At 43.4% G+C, this 16,210-nt stretch overlaps 2 protein-coding genes across 3 annotated transcripts in view; one reads left to right on the top strand and one right to left on the bottom strand.

Annotated features, from left to right (window-relative positions):
• The window catches only part of LOC140119804 (uncharacterized), a 340,011-nt gene that overhangs the window by 299,140 nt on the left and 24,661 nt on the right, over positions 1-16,210 (top strand). The window lies entirely within an intron of this gene.
• Positions 1-16,210, bottom strand: part of LOC140119760 (uncharacterized) — a 215,424-nt gene that overhangs the window by 5,242 nt on the left and 193,972 nt on the right. Inside the window, exons 2-9 of the mRNA XM_072139111.1 lie at positions 9,241-9,390; positions 8,970-9,128; positions 8,694-8,885; positions 8,420-8,581; positions 8,224-8,335; positions 7,914-8,110; positions 7,359-7,460; positions 4,529-4,775 (exon numbers count right to left, since the gene is read on the bottom strand). Coding sequence (XP_071995212.1) covers positions 4,529-4,775; positions 7,359-7,460; positions 7,914-8,110; positions 8,224-8,335; positions 8,420-8,581; positions 8,694-8,885; positions 8,970-9,128; positions 9,241-9,351 — 1,282 coding nt within the window. The 5' untranslated portion in view covers positions 9,352-9,390. The remainder of the gene's footprint in view (positions 1-4,528; positions 4,776-7,358; positions 7,461-7,913; positions 8,111-8,223; positions 8,336-8,419; positions 8,582-8,693; positions 8,886-8,969; positions 9,129-9,240; positions 9,391-16,210) is intronic.

Here is a 16,210-nt window from a genome sequence, read left to right on the forward strand (position 1 = left end):
ACTGCCGCTATGTACAAGAATATAACTACTATAATACTGCCCCCTATGTACAGGAATATAACTACTATAATACTGCCCCCTATGTACAAGAATATAACTACTATAATACTGCCCCCTATGTACAGGAATATAACTACTATAATACTGCCCCCTATGTACAAGAATATAACTACTATAATACTGCCCCCTATGTACAAGAATATAACTACTATAATACTGCCCCGTATGTACAAGAATATAACTACTATAATACTGCCCCGTATGTACAAGAATATAACTACTATAATACTGCCCCATATGTACAAGAATATAACTACTATAATACTGCCCCCTATGTACAAGAATATAACTACTATAATACTGCCCCCTATGTACAGGAATATAACTACTATAATACTGTCCCTATGTACAGGAATATAACTACTATAATACTGCCCCCTATGTACAAGAATATAACTACTATAATACTGCCCCTATGTACAAGAATATAACTACTATAATACTGCCCCCTATGTACAAGAATATAACTGCTATAATACTGCCCCCTATGTACAGGGATATAACTACTATAATACTGCTCCTATGTACAAGAATATAACTACTATAATACTGCCCCCTATGTACAGGAATATAACTACTATAATACTGCCTCCTATGTACAAGAATCTGATATATATAGAATTGGGGCAAAGTATAGCCAAATGATGAATAACCCACATCTGAGTACAATATGAACCAAGAAACGCAAAAAGGCAGATGCATTTGGGTGAAAAAATGTCAAATTTTATTAGAGAATATGTAGATCTTAAAAACAATTAAAAGCCCTATATAAGAGGGTAGCAAAGCAGACATACTCCCCAGCATAACGAAATTCATTGTGTAATGCTGAAAACATAAGTATAAAAATGGTACAAGTGTATACAAATACGGTAACTATTGGGTGAAACAGAATGTGTAGCAAAGAAGGACACTCAAATAGATAATAGCAGCCTTATGAAGATAGAGCAATCACAATCATGTCCAATAATGTAAACAATATACTCAAAGAAAAATAGTATTACCGTATGGAGAGTGTAAAGCTGGGGAGAGCAGAGATGCCCCACGCGTATCGCCCGGTACACGGGCTTCGTCAGGGGATGTCTACCTGGTGTAGGTATCAGGTTTAAATACCTTGCTGCTCTGACGAGGAAACAAGCCGGCCACCCCCCCTAAGAGGTACCACCCCCATATGACGTCATATCCGGTCATGCGCAGAGACCTAATCCAGCATGTTTGTGCGTTCCACAAGCCCGGAAGATAGGGTGTGCATACCCTCAAAGAACGGGAACGCCGCTGATGAACTAAAGGTTCCTACCAATACAAAGTAAGCTTAGAACATATAGACAAAAATGTGTGTCCATAGCCGGAACGTAGTAAATAAGGTAAGTATGGAGATAATAAACATTTGGTGGCACAGACAAAGATGGTATGTCGATCAAGTGCTATATGGTGCAACGACTATGAGTATTATACGGCGCATAGTATAACAGTATATGACCGATGGGGAGGTCCAAACAAAGGTCCTAAAATAAAGGTGCAGACAGTATGTCCCTAAAAGTTCTATGACCCTCCTAGAAAAAGGAGAGTCATGTGCTACCACTATTGAGTACAGTGAGTGGCGCCACTAATCTAAAATTATAGACCAAGGCGCAGCGTAAGAACCAATAAATACAAGAATATAACTACTATAATACTGCCCCCTATGTACAGGAATATAACTACTATAATACTGCCCCCTATGTACAAGAATATAACTACTATAATACTGCCTCCTATGTACAAGAATATAACTACTATAATACTGCCCCCTATGTACAAGAATATAACTACTATAATACTGCCCCCTATGTACAAGAATATAACTACTATAATACTGCCCCCTATGTACAAGAATATAACTACTATAATACTGCCTCCTATGTACAAGAATATAACTACTATAATACTGCCTCCTATGTACAAGAATATAACTACTATAATACTGCCCCCTATGTACAAGAATATAACTACTATAATACTGCCCCCTATGTACAGCAATATAACTACTATAATACTGCCCCTATGTACAAGGATATAACTAATATAATACTGCCCCTATGTACAAGAATATAACTACTATAATACTGCCCCCTATGTACAGGAATATAACTACTATAATACTGCTCCCTATGTACAGGAATATAACTACTATAATACTGCCCCCTATGTACAGGAATATAACTACTATAATACTGCCCCCTATGTACAGGAATATAACTACTATAATACTGCCCCCTATGTACAAGAATATAACTACTATAATACTAGCCCCTATGTACAAGAATATAACTACTATAATACTGCTCCCTATGTACAGGAATATAACTACTATAATACTGCCCCCTATGTACAGGAATATAACTACTATAATACTGCCCCCTATGTACAGGAATATAACTACTATAATACTGCCCCCTATGTACAGGAATATAACTACTATAATACTAGCCCCATGGACAAGAATATAACTACTATAATACTGCCCCCTATGTACAAGAATATAACTACTATAATACTGCCCCCTATGTACAAGAATATAACTACTATAATACTGCCCCCTATGTACAAGAGTAATATATTACTACTTTTAACGCAAAATCGGTAATTATTCATCGGTAATTTTCTTTCCCTGAATCACGACAGCTGAATGGTGGAATTGGCTCTCGATCCCTTGGATGCGGGTAATTCTGCAGCACAATACGCAGATGCTATGGCCAGCCTGATTCCCCTAGCTGTAGTGTTTGAGGAGGTTTTCCTATCCTTACTTTTCCTCCAAATAGAATAAAGAGACTGTTGGATTTTCGATATGGGGCAGTCCATTAGAGCACGCTAGAAGGATTCTCACAAAATGAAGGAAATATTATCTCTTGATATATCTCTTTTGATGGAATTGAGATGCCACTTTGGGAAGAAAGACTGGGTCAATAAGGACAATAGCCCCATCTTCTAAGAACTTTGTATAAGTGGCTTACATGACAAGGCTGCCAACTCTACAACTCGTCCAGCACTTACAGCTACCAGAAGAACCTTTTTAAGTATGTAAGAATCTAAGAGAGATATCTTGAACCGGTTCGAAAGGTGGACTGACAAGGGATTTTAGTGTCACAGAAAGATCTTGGGTGGTACTGTAAGTCTCTTGAGAGTTGTCATCCTAGAAGCAGCTCTAATAAACCCAATTATCCATGGCTGAGAGGCAAGATCTATTATAAAACGATCCAAGAGCAGAAACCTGCATATTAAGTGTAGGAGGCTTCAGTTCCTTGACAATTTTGATGATCCAGATCATGGATCTTGGCAGAAATTAAAGAACAAGAAAAAAAGCGTGTAGTGTGAATTTAGCGTGGAGTGCAGATAGGACCACTGCCGGTGCACGGAATGAACTGAGCCAGGGTCAGATTAAGAATGGATTGTTTAAAATGTATCGGTCTACTATGGCGCCATTATGTTTTTCATTTTATTGTCTCTAAAATAAAGCAATATTTTTCCAAGCAATATAAGCCTGGGTGCTGGATTTTTTCCTATTGTAAGAATTTAAAGAACGCTTTCCACGTTCAAAAGTATATTCTTGATGTTACAACTTTCTGCTCTCCTCAGCCAGAAAGAGGAGCTGTTATAATAACCCTTATTTGGTCCGACCTGATCTATTTCAGGACTCTCAGTAGCAGGATTAGTGGGGAAAATGCACAAGTCTGGACTCCCACTTTGCTGAAAGAGAATCCACTCTCTAAGATTTTTCTCAAGGTTCCAAAGAACAGAAAGTTGGCTCCATCAAATCCAGGCTTTGGGAGCCCCCCTTGCGAATCAGAAAGATCACTGGAGTTTTCTGTTAATATCTTCATCTCCATCTGAACTCTTGAATTAAAGGAAGGGATTTCTTCAGAGCTTCGCAGAGCACTGGCAACTCCTTGAAATTTTAAGATTTTCTCTGCAAAGTACTGGACCTGATACAGACAACCCTTCTGGTGTGCACCGCAGCCCCTGGAGCTTGCATCGGTAGTAAAGTCACGAGTCAGATCAACCACCACTTTAAAACCTATATGGGAAGAAGTATTTTCTGGTCAAGGCTGGACTCCTCCCCATCCAACATTTTTAGCATGCGTTGTTGAAGCTGACGGCCATGGATCTGAGCCCATGGCATGGCGGCTGTAAGAAAACCTAGGATAGACATGACGGTGCTTATGCAGGGGAAATGATTTGCCAACAGGCCTAGAACAGCGTCCCGAAATCTTTTGGACTTTCTGCTATTGTAGAAAAGATTTCTGAGATCTGGAATCTAAATAGATTCCAAAAAAATCATGTACCTTGATGGAATGAAGACTTCTTCAGATTTACTATCCAGCCCAACTGGTCAAGGATCTGCTGTACCACAAGTAATTAGGGGGAGACGGTCTCTTTTGAATGCCCCTAGATAGTGGACAAAGATACCTGGAGCCTGACGTATATAAGATACCATCTCGGATATTCGTGTATAAATATTTTTTGGGGCGATAGCGATACTGAACAGCGTTGTAGATGGATAAGGGAGCCCTCTTTAAATACCGCTTCTCAGAGATTCTTTTAAACTCTGGCTGTATAGGGACTTGATAATAAGTGCCGGATAAATCTACTAACACCATAAAACACTCCGGAAATAACAAATTTACAATAAACTTGTTTATGGGCTTCCGAATGATAATAGTAGGGAGAGTTCCGTCTGGCTTTTTAACATAAAACAGGGTTGAATAAAACCCCAACCCCTTGTCTTGTTCCAAAACTTCCACCAGGACGGACTTCAGTAATAAAGTTTTTACTTCCGACTTCAAAGCTTCTTGAGAACTGAAACTTGATGTTACTGTGCTCTTGAATCTCTGGGGGGGGGGGGGGGGGGATATGGTGTCTTCAGAAGCTCTTGTTTTTGGATACCCAACTTGGGTAAAATTGAGAGGGCCTGCCACCCCACAGCAATCCCGGCATCCTTGTTGAGTTGGTCTTTTAGCAGAGTCTGAGGGTTCTTTAAACATGAAACCCCTATAGGCTTCTGTAAGGATTTCCAGCCAACCTTCTTCTTATCTAGGGTTTTTGGCTAGTGGTGGTCTTTTGTTGCAGACAAAAGAATCAGTTTTTAAGTCCTCGAGTTCATGGAAATCCTTGACTTCTATCAGATGCTGTCTCTAGAATTTTACCCAGTGTAGAACGGAATAAATATTTGCCCTCACAAGGGATGGCACAAAGGTGTTTTTTTATGTCACATCTCTGTTTAAACCTCTCAGCCAGAAAGCTCTGCTGAGTTAGAAAGAGTAGAAGAGAGCCTAAGAAGAGGCTTCCCAATCAGAAAACAGTCGGCTCTTTTATCCATAAGTTTTTTCAAATCGCCATGTCTAATTTGGGGTAGTATGTCCCATCTCTCTTTATTATTGACCTACCCAAGCATCTACCAACTGGTAAGAACAGCACATGGGAAGAGGTACGTGACCAGCCAGGAACACTAAGACTATAGGTCCCCCCTTTGGTTCCTCCTGGGTCTTCCACAGGCTGATGCACCGGTAAAAGGAATAGACTTTTAAAGTCTGGGTTTCCTGTCCCTGGGGGCAGATCTCCTCTCGCTGGTGGTGCTGTCGTGGTGAGGAGGGCAAGTAAACTACTGTAATATACCCCAATGAATAATACCGACCTGCAGGCCTCTGTATGGCAATATTCACACCAATGCTTATTTCCATTTTCTGTCCAGTTTAAAATTGGAGAGGGAATAGTGTTCATGTTTTTAAAAGTCATGTGCTCTTTACATAGGGTCTGCAAAAGATGCAAACATAGCCTCAGAAAAGAAAACTATGGCACAGGTGTAGTGAAGTCGGGGTGTAGTACACTGTGCGATTGCAAACTGGCACTTGAGGCTAATTTCCTTGATTTCTGATAAACCCTATGTAACCGGCGACTAACTTTCCAGTTATTACTGACTTAAGCGACTGAAACCCTCCTACATCAGGTTGTTCAGATGAAGGCCAAAAAAAGTAGTGCCAGTTCTTTGATTTATAGAATATTGCATCTTTACAACATCACAAACTTATTCACGTCACCCAGGAAGGTTAGTCACCCTCAAAGACAAATGCAAGAGAGGACAGGATAATGTGGAGAATCTCCATGGGTAATTGTCTGAACAATGCAGTTGGAATTGCTCCCTAGTTGCGAGCAGGGCTCCCGAGAGCCCGGCGACGTCACCTGCTCTCAGGCAGGGTGGTGGAAGTGTCTGACTATTAACATGCAGTAGAAGTGCATAATTAATAAGTGAAAAAGCGCCGGGCCGCATATGTGATGTTGATTTTTTTTCGAATAAAGGTATTTCAGCACTATTCAAAATATGACTCGGACTCCGGGACAGGAGGCCTACAAGAACGAGCATTTGGTTTAAATCTTGTTTACCCCACTGTGTATCAGGGAATACATAGATATTGAACATATCCAGCTCCCTGTCCGGCCATTAATGATTGATAGGTCACTTATTATACAGAAATAGGAAAAGACCTGCCAGTCATTCCCTATAATCAAGGAGGTAAGAATCTACTCGAATGATCCCTTTAATGTGAATGTCACTGGTGGTTTTTTTAACTAATGGGTTAATGGAATCTAATATCTGATGTCAATACCATCTATAATTCACCCAATATGTAGCCGGCCTTACTATCAAATAGAAACAGCATCAGAGATGAAGCAACACTTCAAATACAAAATGAGTAAATTTTACAAATAGTGCAAGGTTTCACCCTCTCAATGAAGGCATTATCATGCCTTGAAAACGCCTCTCCTCACACAATTAGCCCCCTATTCCCCACAGAGATAGCCCCCCCCCCCTTGCACAACATCCGATAAGGTGCAGATGGTAGAGCCTTTACTCACATGAGCAAAGTAACCGCAATCTTTGTCACACATTCATGGAGAACCGGAATGTTGCAGTTGTTTTGCTCATGTGAATAAATGCTCTACCTTCTTCACCTTATTAGATGCTGTGGATTCAATGATTTTTTTAAGGACTTTGGATTTAAACGGCAGGATTTTAGGCTGTGAGCAACCACCATATAAGAATTTTTCCCTCGGAAAGTGAAGGTTGCTGTCTTTTCTCTCTTTATTTGTGTGGTGGATTTATTAGGGGGATGTCTGGGATCAGGGTTTTTAAACTTAGGTCTCCCTCCAGTGCACAGCACTCTGTATTTACTAAAAGGCTCCGGCCCTGTGCCTGGTAAGAGACAGATGAGCCGGTGTCTATGTCATCTCCATCTCCTCCCCTGGATGTGACCTCTCACTGCAATGTATAAGGGAAGAATAACCCACAAGATACATGAAAGGCTCTTACCCTCCTCTGTCACTGATGAGGGGATTTCCTCTCCGCTCCTCCTTCCACCACAACTTTCCTGGAAAGATCCAACATGAAGGACATGAGAAAACAAGGAAATGTATCCAGAGATTATCTTATATCCAAGTGATGGACAGAAACCTCCAGAACCAGGAACTAAGGGGAATAATCTCCTGCAGGAGGAGACAGGATCCACATTCATCCCAATATTTTACACATCAACATCAATGTTCCGGTTATATTACTGCATAACCCGATGTGACCCGATCCTGAGGTGGAGACTCATGGACACCAGGGACAAGATTATTCACTTCTCCTGCTCTGGACCGTTAGTTCCATGTCACGGGATTTTATTACAACCTATAAAGCTAAAAACCATTTGTAGCCACAACCTAAAGCAGAGTCCAACAACATCATCCCATAGATCCTCCACCCAACTGCTGCTGGAGAAGGTAAGTAGCCTCATTACATCCATCTACAGAGGATTTACAGGAACCACAGCTCCACCTACCTGATGATCCAGTGGGACGTTCTCCTCTAGCTCCACTTTAATAATACGCAAATATAGAGGACTTGGACATCTCTCCGATTCCTCTCGACAGTCCTGGGAATCTTCAGGACTGGGACATCTCTCTGATTCCTCTCGACAGTCCTGGGAATCTCCAGGACTGGGACATCTCTCTGGTGGATTTATCTGACTGGATCCATCTATAGGGAATATACACAGTGACTGATACATTGTCTATATGTGATGATGAGATGATGGAGGAGGTGACCTCACACCTGCTCTGTCCTCTATAATCAGGAAGGTCTCCTCTTACCTGGTGATGTGAGGGGCTGGTGGTCCTCCATCATGATGTCCTTGAGTCCTTCCATATACTCCCATTCCTCCATGGAAAAATATACAGTGATGTCCTGACACCTTATAGGAACCTGACACACACAATGACACAGTCATCACCCAGACACCTCCCTTGTGTTATTGTACAATGTCCCAGCATTCCCGGCAGCGCTCACCTCTCCGCTCAGCAGCTCAGTGATCCTGGAGGTAAGTTCTAGGATCTTCTGCTCATGTATCAGTGAATGAGGTGGAGGCTCGGTGATGGGGCTCTGGGTCCATCCTCCTGACACACGGGGGGTCACACACTCACCAGACGACTTCTTCACTACTGTGTAATCCTGTGTATGGGGAGACACTGATCACTACATAGATCCTAAGAATCCTTCACCGCTCCAGTCATTTCCCGCTGTTATTCCTAGAGATAAGAGCCGTGTCCTGGGAGACTCTCACCTCTCCGGTTATCAAGGAGATCATCTCCAGGGTGAGCTCCAGGATCTTGGCCGTCATCTGGTTTTTATCCTTGTCCATTCTAGGTGGACCCGTAACCATCATGATGTCCTTGTACTGGTCCTTGTGTCCTTCTATATACTCCCACTCCTCCATGGAGAAATAGACAGCGACGTCCTGACACCTTATAGGAACCTGACACACACAATGACACAGTCATCACCCAGACACCTCCCTTGTGTTATTGCACAATGTCCCAGCATTCCCGGCAGCGCTCACCTCTCCGCTCAGCAGCTCAGTGATCCTGGAGGTAAGTTCTAGGATCTTCTGCTCATGTATCAGTGAATGAGGTGGAGGCTCGGTGATGGAGCTCTGGATCCATCCTCCTGACACACGGGGGGTCACACACTCACCAAACGACTTCACTACTGTGTAATGCTGTGTATGGGGAGACACTGATCACTACATAGATCCTAAGAATCCTTCACCTCTCCAGTCATTTCCCGCTGTTATTCCTAGAGATAAGAGCCGTGTCCTGGGAGACTCTCACCTCTCCGGTTATCAAGGAGATCATCTCCAGGGTGAGCTCCAGGATCCTGGCCGCCATCTGCTCTCTGTCCTTCTCCCGGATCCCTGGTGGATCATTGATGGAAAGGATCATCTTTAGCAGAAACCTATGGGAGTCCTGTATCTATAGAACCTGAGGAAACATGAGAAGATCTAAGAGCAAACTCTATATGAAGCAATTGTGTCCATGACATGTGTGATCTGACAGATGGGGATTCTCCAGGACGGCACTGAGCATACAATGGAGGGGAGGTCACTGAGGACTGAAGGGAGGAGTGATGGCGCTGGACTGTGTGACTTCTCACTTATAGAGAAAAGTGGATGTGTATACTTAAGGAAAAAAGCGGCCTCCGTGTGCAGTACCAAAAGAAGAAGTGCCTACTGCAGTTGGCTATGCTATACTCAGGTATTGCCACTACATCAACTGCCCATATATTCAACGTCTGGTTAGAAGAACTCGAAAACCCGACATCAGATATTCCTGTATTGAGACAAGCAACAAATTTTATTGCAGATGCATCTGTATAACTTATTAAATTGTCATTTACACTCACCGGCCACTTTATTAGGTACACCTGTGCAACTGCTCGTTAACACTTAATTTCTAATCAGCCAATCACATGGCGGCAACTCAGTGCATTTAGGCATGTAGACATGGTCAAGACAATCTCCTGCAGTTCAAACCGAGCATCAGTATGGGGAAGAAAGGTGATTTGATGCCTTTGAACGTGGCATGGTTGTTGGTGCCAGAAGGGCTGGTCTGAGTATTTCAGAGACTGCTGATCTACTGGGATTTTCACGCACAACCATCTCTAGGGTTTACAGAGAATGGTCCGAAAAAGAAAAAACATCCAGTGAGCGGCAGTCTGTGGGCGGAAATGCCTTGTTGATGCCAGAGGTCAGAGGAGAATGGGCAGACTGGTTCGAGCTGATAGAAAGGCAACAGTGACTCAAATCGCCACCCGTTACAACCAAGGTAGGCAGAAGAGCATCTCTGAACGCACAGTACATCGAACTTTGAGGCAGATGGGCTACAGCAGCAGGAGACCACACCGGGTGCCACTCCTTTCAGCTAAGAACAGGAAACTGAGGCTACAATTTGCACAAGCTCATCGAAATTGGACAGTAGAAGATTGGAAAAACGTTGCCTGGTCTGATGAGTCTCGATTTCTGCTGCGACATTCGGATGGTAGGGTCAGAATTTGGCGTCAACAACATGAAAGCGTGGATCCATCCTGCCTTGTATCAACGGTTCAGGCTGGTGGTGGTGGTGTCATGGTGTGGGGAATATTTTCTTGGCACTCTTTGGGCCCCTTGGTACAACGCCACAGCCTACCTGAGTATTGTTGCTGACCATGTCCATCCCTTTATGACCACAATGTACCCTGTAACATCTGATGGCTACTTTCAGCAGGAGAATGCGCCATGTCATAAAGCTGGAATCATCTCAGACTGGTTTCTTGAACATGACAATGAGGTCACTGTACTCAAATGGCCTCCACAGTCACCAGATCTCAATCCAATAGAGCATCTTTGGGATGTGGTGGAACGGGAGATTCGCATCATGGATGTGCAGCCGACAAATCTGCGGCAACTGTGTGATGCCATCATGTCAATATGGACCAAAATCTCTGAGGAGCTTCCAGCACCTTGTTGAATCTATGCCACGAAGAATTGAGGCAGTTCTGAAGGCAAAAGGGGGTCCAACCCGTTACTAGCATGGTGTACCTAATAAAGTGGCTGGTGAGTGTATATCGGCAATGTTATCAAACTCCACCAGAAGAACAACTCATTTGGAGATATGCGGTGTTGATGGCAGGATCAAAAAATAAACATTACTACAATGCGAAGTAGGCTCAAGCTCGCACACAAGATCTTCAGAGACTATTTTTGCTATTCATCTGAAAGGAAAGGTCAATCAGATAGCTCAGGGAAGGTGTTTGGGCTCTAAACACAGAGGGGTTTAATTCCTACTCTAAGTTTAGGCAAATTTTTCACTAGAAAAAGCAGTTACCACACAGGGATGGATACTTTATGTCAGCCCAGCCCCAGGGCTTATGGGATGCTTTCTCCCCCTCTTCAGGGTGATCGCCAGAATGAAGGAAACTGGAGCACATGTGATCTTGGTTACTCCGTTTTGGCCAAAAAAGTCTTGGTTTCCAGAAATGGTAAAGGGAGACTTTATCGAACATCAGTCCATCATCTTTGGCTTCCTCCATGGCAGCAACATTTTCCTCTCCGGATTTCAGAAATATGACTTTCTAATATTGAATGTCTAATAAATAATCTGTTTGCATCCTCAAAAAGGTTGTCTGAAACTAAACTGGTGAAGTTAGACAAAGGGCTATTTTCAAAAAGTTCCAGATCTTTTTTCCTGTCCCTGGGGGGTAGGGGAACCCTCCTGGTGTGCTGCTGTATAGGCTAAAGGGAAAATCCAATAATTGATAAGTGTAATTTTCATCTTTTTTCATACTACGATACTTTATTTGTTTGACTGGGAACTATCATACTTTACTATTTCCCCATACTTTTCATCCATCTTTACTGTATTGTTATAAATGGGCCCAGCTCTGCAGTATTTTATTTACAGATTACTACTAATGCTTAATCCGATTGGGTTTTTACCACTTTGTAATGCAAGTTGACATTACTGTTAAGGCTATATGGTTTAATACAAATTTCATGTGAATATTTTTGTGTAACCTTGTCCTATATTCTTTTTGCGTTTTAAGATGCTTTTAATTGTGTTCTATTACTATTAAAAAGGTTTTATAAATGCACCAAGTTATTCATCTCTTTTGTCTTCAAAGAGAACCTACCAGGATGAGGTACTAAGTCAAAATAACTATTACTACTATGTCTATGACTACTACTATGTCATTGAGATGCCCAATATGCTGTGCTCAGCTCATACTCTCTAGTTCTAATGATATGTTTACAGATTTTACGAACATCCTACCTGTTATATGATAAATCATCATGAAACTATAGGGGGGACATTTATCGTTTTTTTTGTGTTTTCTGCATAACAAATTGTACTTGTTAGTGACAGTATTTATTATTTCATGCTGTATACTGGGGAGCTGGAAAAATAAGGAATTAATCTTATTGGTAATTCATTTTCCACTAGTAATCACGATGGGCCCTCCTGGAGGCTGCTCCTTATATCCTGTAGTGACTGGAAGTAGCAAGAGATTAAAAGCTCCTCCCTACACCTGTGTCAACCAAAGTACCACCACAAAAGTTACACAGTGTATAACCACTTAGACCCAACACCAAGAAGGAAGGGAGGGATATATATATCAGAGGCAGTCATGGTTATTAGCGGAAACCAAATTAACGGAAATAATTATTTCCAGTCCTTATTTTGACCTTGTTCCCATTACGGCCCCACCTGCAGAGATACCAGAGGCATACCAAGGACCACGGCTCAAAGAATCTTTATACCGAAGGCTAATTCTTCTTTTGAAGTGACATCTTGTGGAGTGAGCATTAATATCTCCTGTAAGAGGCGTATTGTCAAGGCCACAGGTGCCCCTGTGACCCATATCCCGGGTCGCAGAAGCACCTGTGTGCCTTACTCTGCCCCCGGAGCCTGCCTACCCGCTAACTTACCTCTCCCGGCTCCAGCAGCGGCCTCCTCGCTCCCCGTGGTGCCTGCCAAGACAAATTCCTGCCCCTTCCTGTGTTCCCTGCCGGATCTTTGTGCCTCATAGCCTTAGAGAAAGCTTTCCTGATGCCCTGTGCGATTATCCTGATTTCCTGTTTTGACCTTGATTCCGTTCCTGACCTTGCTACTGTGCTGCCCGTCTTGACCTTCTTTTTTTTTTTTTATATAATTGTGTTTTTATTATTATTTTTCAAAAATATTTAACAAACAAGTTATCATGTACAAATATCACATAAAAATTTTCCAATAATAAAATAATTAAAAGACAAAAGAGAAGGGATCTATTTCCCCGTGGAGTATCAACAGTGTAGATATCCTGTTTGCGTATCATAATGCAAAATCCAGCAGTAACATATGCCTACTATATTAAAACAAATACCAAAGATGGCATCATATCAATGCTTAACCATTCTGAAGAGGTTGGGAAAAAGGGTACGGACAAAGACAAAGTCATTCATACTCACTACGACAACAATTACCACTTGGGAAGACACTAAAAGGATGGCCCTGTCACTCTCCTCCTCTTGCTCGTTCCTCAATCCAGTAGCGGTCCCATCGATCCCAGGTTTTGTCAAACTGTGGAATACGATTGTTCAGGGAAGCGGTCAGATATTCCATACTGCGGGTTTCTCTAACCCTAGAGAGAAGATCCATTCGGGAGGGGGGGGCTTGTCTCTTCCAAAACTGCGCTATCAGACATCTCGCAGCTGTGAGAATGTGTAGGCTCAGTTTTGTGGTCGCCTTGGCCATGGGGTGTGGAGAGACGTTCAGCAAGTGAAATAATGGGGAGAGTGGGATATCCACCTCTACGACCTCCCGAAGGAGAGTCTTTACTTCCTGCCAAAAAGGCTGCAACAATGGGCACGTCCAGAAGATGTGTTGAAGAGTACCTCCAACTGAGCCACATCGCCAGCAAGTATCTGGTGTGTCTGGGAATAATCTGTGCAGCAAGGATGGGGTATGGTACCACTGCATCAACAGTTTGTACTGGTTCTCCTTATGTGTAGCACACAGGGAGGTCTTAGCCGCCCTATGCCAAATCAGTCGCCAAGTGTCCTGAGATATCGGCCCCCCCACTATGCTCTCCCACTTGGCCATATACGGGTGTGCAATGAGCTCGTCTGGGCTGGGATGGAGTAGTATCATGTAGATATCTGATATGAGTCCAGATGTTTGGGTCGCAGTTTTGCAAATGTGTTCAAACGTAGTGGGTGCCGAGACTGTCTCAGCACTGTCCAGGGATTGTAAAAAGTGTCTAATTCGAATGTAGTGAAAATTGGCCGCCTGTGGGAGATGGAATTTATCCTGTAGGGCTGCAAAAGGCAAGATCTTCCTATCGCGGTAATACACAATATCTGCAAATCTAAATAAACCCTTCTCATGCCAGGGTTTAATTTCCTGCCCAGCCCCAGCTTGTTGCATGAGGGGAGTGTGTAAAAAGGATTGCATAGGGGAGCACTTGGACACCAATGGGAACCTGGCCAAACAGGCCCTCCATAACTTAATCGTGAATGAGATAGGGCCTAGTTGGGAATCAGGCAGCGCAGGCGCCTCTTTGGGCCAAAGGTAGGAGTTAGGATGAAAGGGGGCCAGCCACAGTTTCTCTATCTCCATCCACTTAGAGAATGCCAGTAGGGTGGACCATGCAGGAATGCGTCTCAAGTGTGTTGCCCAGTAGTATTTGGTTATGTCCGGCACCGATAGGCCGCCCCTGGATTTGTGAGAGAGTAGAACAGACCTGGAAACTCTGTGTCTCTTTTTCGCCCAGATAAAGTGCAATATTGATGCTTGCAGGGACCTCAGAGCGCCCAACGGCACCGCTACTGGCAAGGTTTCAAAAAGGTACAGCAGCTTAGGCAGAATAGTCATTTTGACCGCTGCTATCCTGCCAAAAAGAGAGAGGGGGAGACTGTTCCAGTTATTAAGGAGAGTCCTTATTTCCTGAAAACTACCAGGAAAATTCTGCCCATACAGTGTATTGTAAGAGGGGGTCAGAAGTATCCCCAGATACTTAATAGCGTCTGCTTTCCAATTATATCTGAATGTGGCCTTCAATTGGTCTACCAGCGGTTGGGTAAAATTGAGGGGCAATGCCTCCGTCTTTGAGGTGTTCACTTTATAGCCCGAGAGACGGCCATATTGTTGTAGCCTCGCTTGTAGGTTGGGTGGGGAGATTAGGGGCTGAGTGATGGTGAGCAGGATATCATCTGCGAACAACGACAATTTAAATTCCTTGTCTCTAACCATAACGCCATGGATATTGGGGTCTAGACGGATAATGGAGGCCAAGGGTTCAATGCAAAGAATAAAGAGGAGGGGAGAGAGTGGGCAACCCTGACGTGTACCATTCTTGATCCGCAGAGGTGGGGAGGACGCGTGTGGGAGCTTAATTTCTGCTGTGGGATTTGAATATAACTCCCTTAGAGCCTGGAGAAAGGGACCCTTTATTCCTATGTGTTCCAGGACTTGAAACATAAAGGGCCAGCTGAGGCGATCAAACGCCTTTTCTGCGTCTAAACTGAGAATTTTAGTTCTCCCCCGTTTAGTTCTCCCCCGTCGTATCATAGTGTGTCTCCTGCAAGAACACCACATCTGCTCTACTCCTCTTTAGCTCATTAAGCGTGAGACGTCGCTTGCGAGCTGAGTTGAGCCCCTTTACATTGTGTGTCAAAAGCTGAACCATGGTGAGTTAGCTAACCAATACTCTTGGGCAAGGTACGCTGTCTCCCCTGAATAGGATGTAACTGGACAAGTTCTGTGTTAGGAGGGGGGGGGAGGGAGGTAGGAGAGGCTAAGTGTGGCCTTTTCTCCCTAAAGCCCTAGAGTGACTGCACTAAAGGGTGTCAGTGTACAGAAGCCTAGAGCGTCAGAGAAACCCACAGAGGCAACAGGGGGGGGCGACAGGGGAAAGGACAAACCTTGCACTCCACAAGACAAACAGTCAAGACAGATAAAAAAGAAAAAACAACAAAACCCCCCTCCCCCCCCCCCCGAGAGAGAAAGAAAAAGGGGGGGGGGTAATAAGAAAACAAGGATAAATTCCTTATACTATAACCAGGGGGAGGAGAATCTCCTGGCCCTAGTGCAGGTCTATTCAGCTGGTCTACCCCTAAGATGGGGGAGTATAGTCAGCTGAACCGGTTTCACCACCTCCTGTATCAACCCTATGCCAGGGTCAGAGGGCGGGATCAGGAGTAGACCCACTCAGTGGGGAAAAACGTGGCAATAGAACCTAATAGAGGAAAAAAGAAAAAAGCATCAAGTGTAGTTCTACACCAAAATA

Source organism: Engystomops pustulosus, chromosome 2 (genome assembly GCF_040894005.1).
Source record: "Engystomops pustulosus chromosome 2, aEngPut4.maternal, whole genome shotgun sequence".
Lineage (NCBI taxonomy): Eukaryota > Metazoa > Chordata > Amphibia > Anura > Leptodactylidae > Engystomops > Engystomops pustulosus.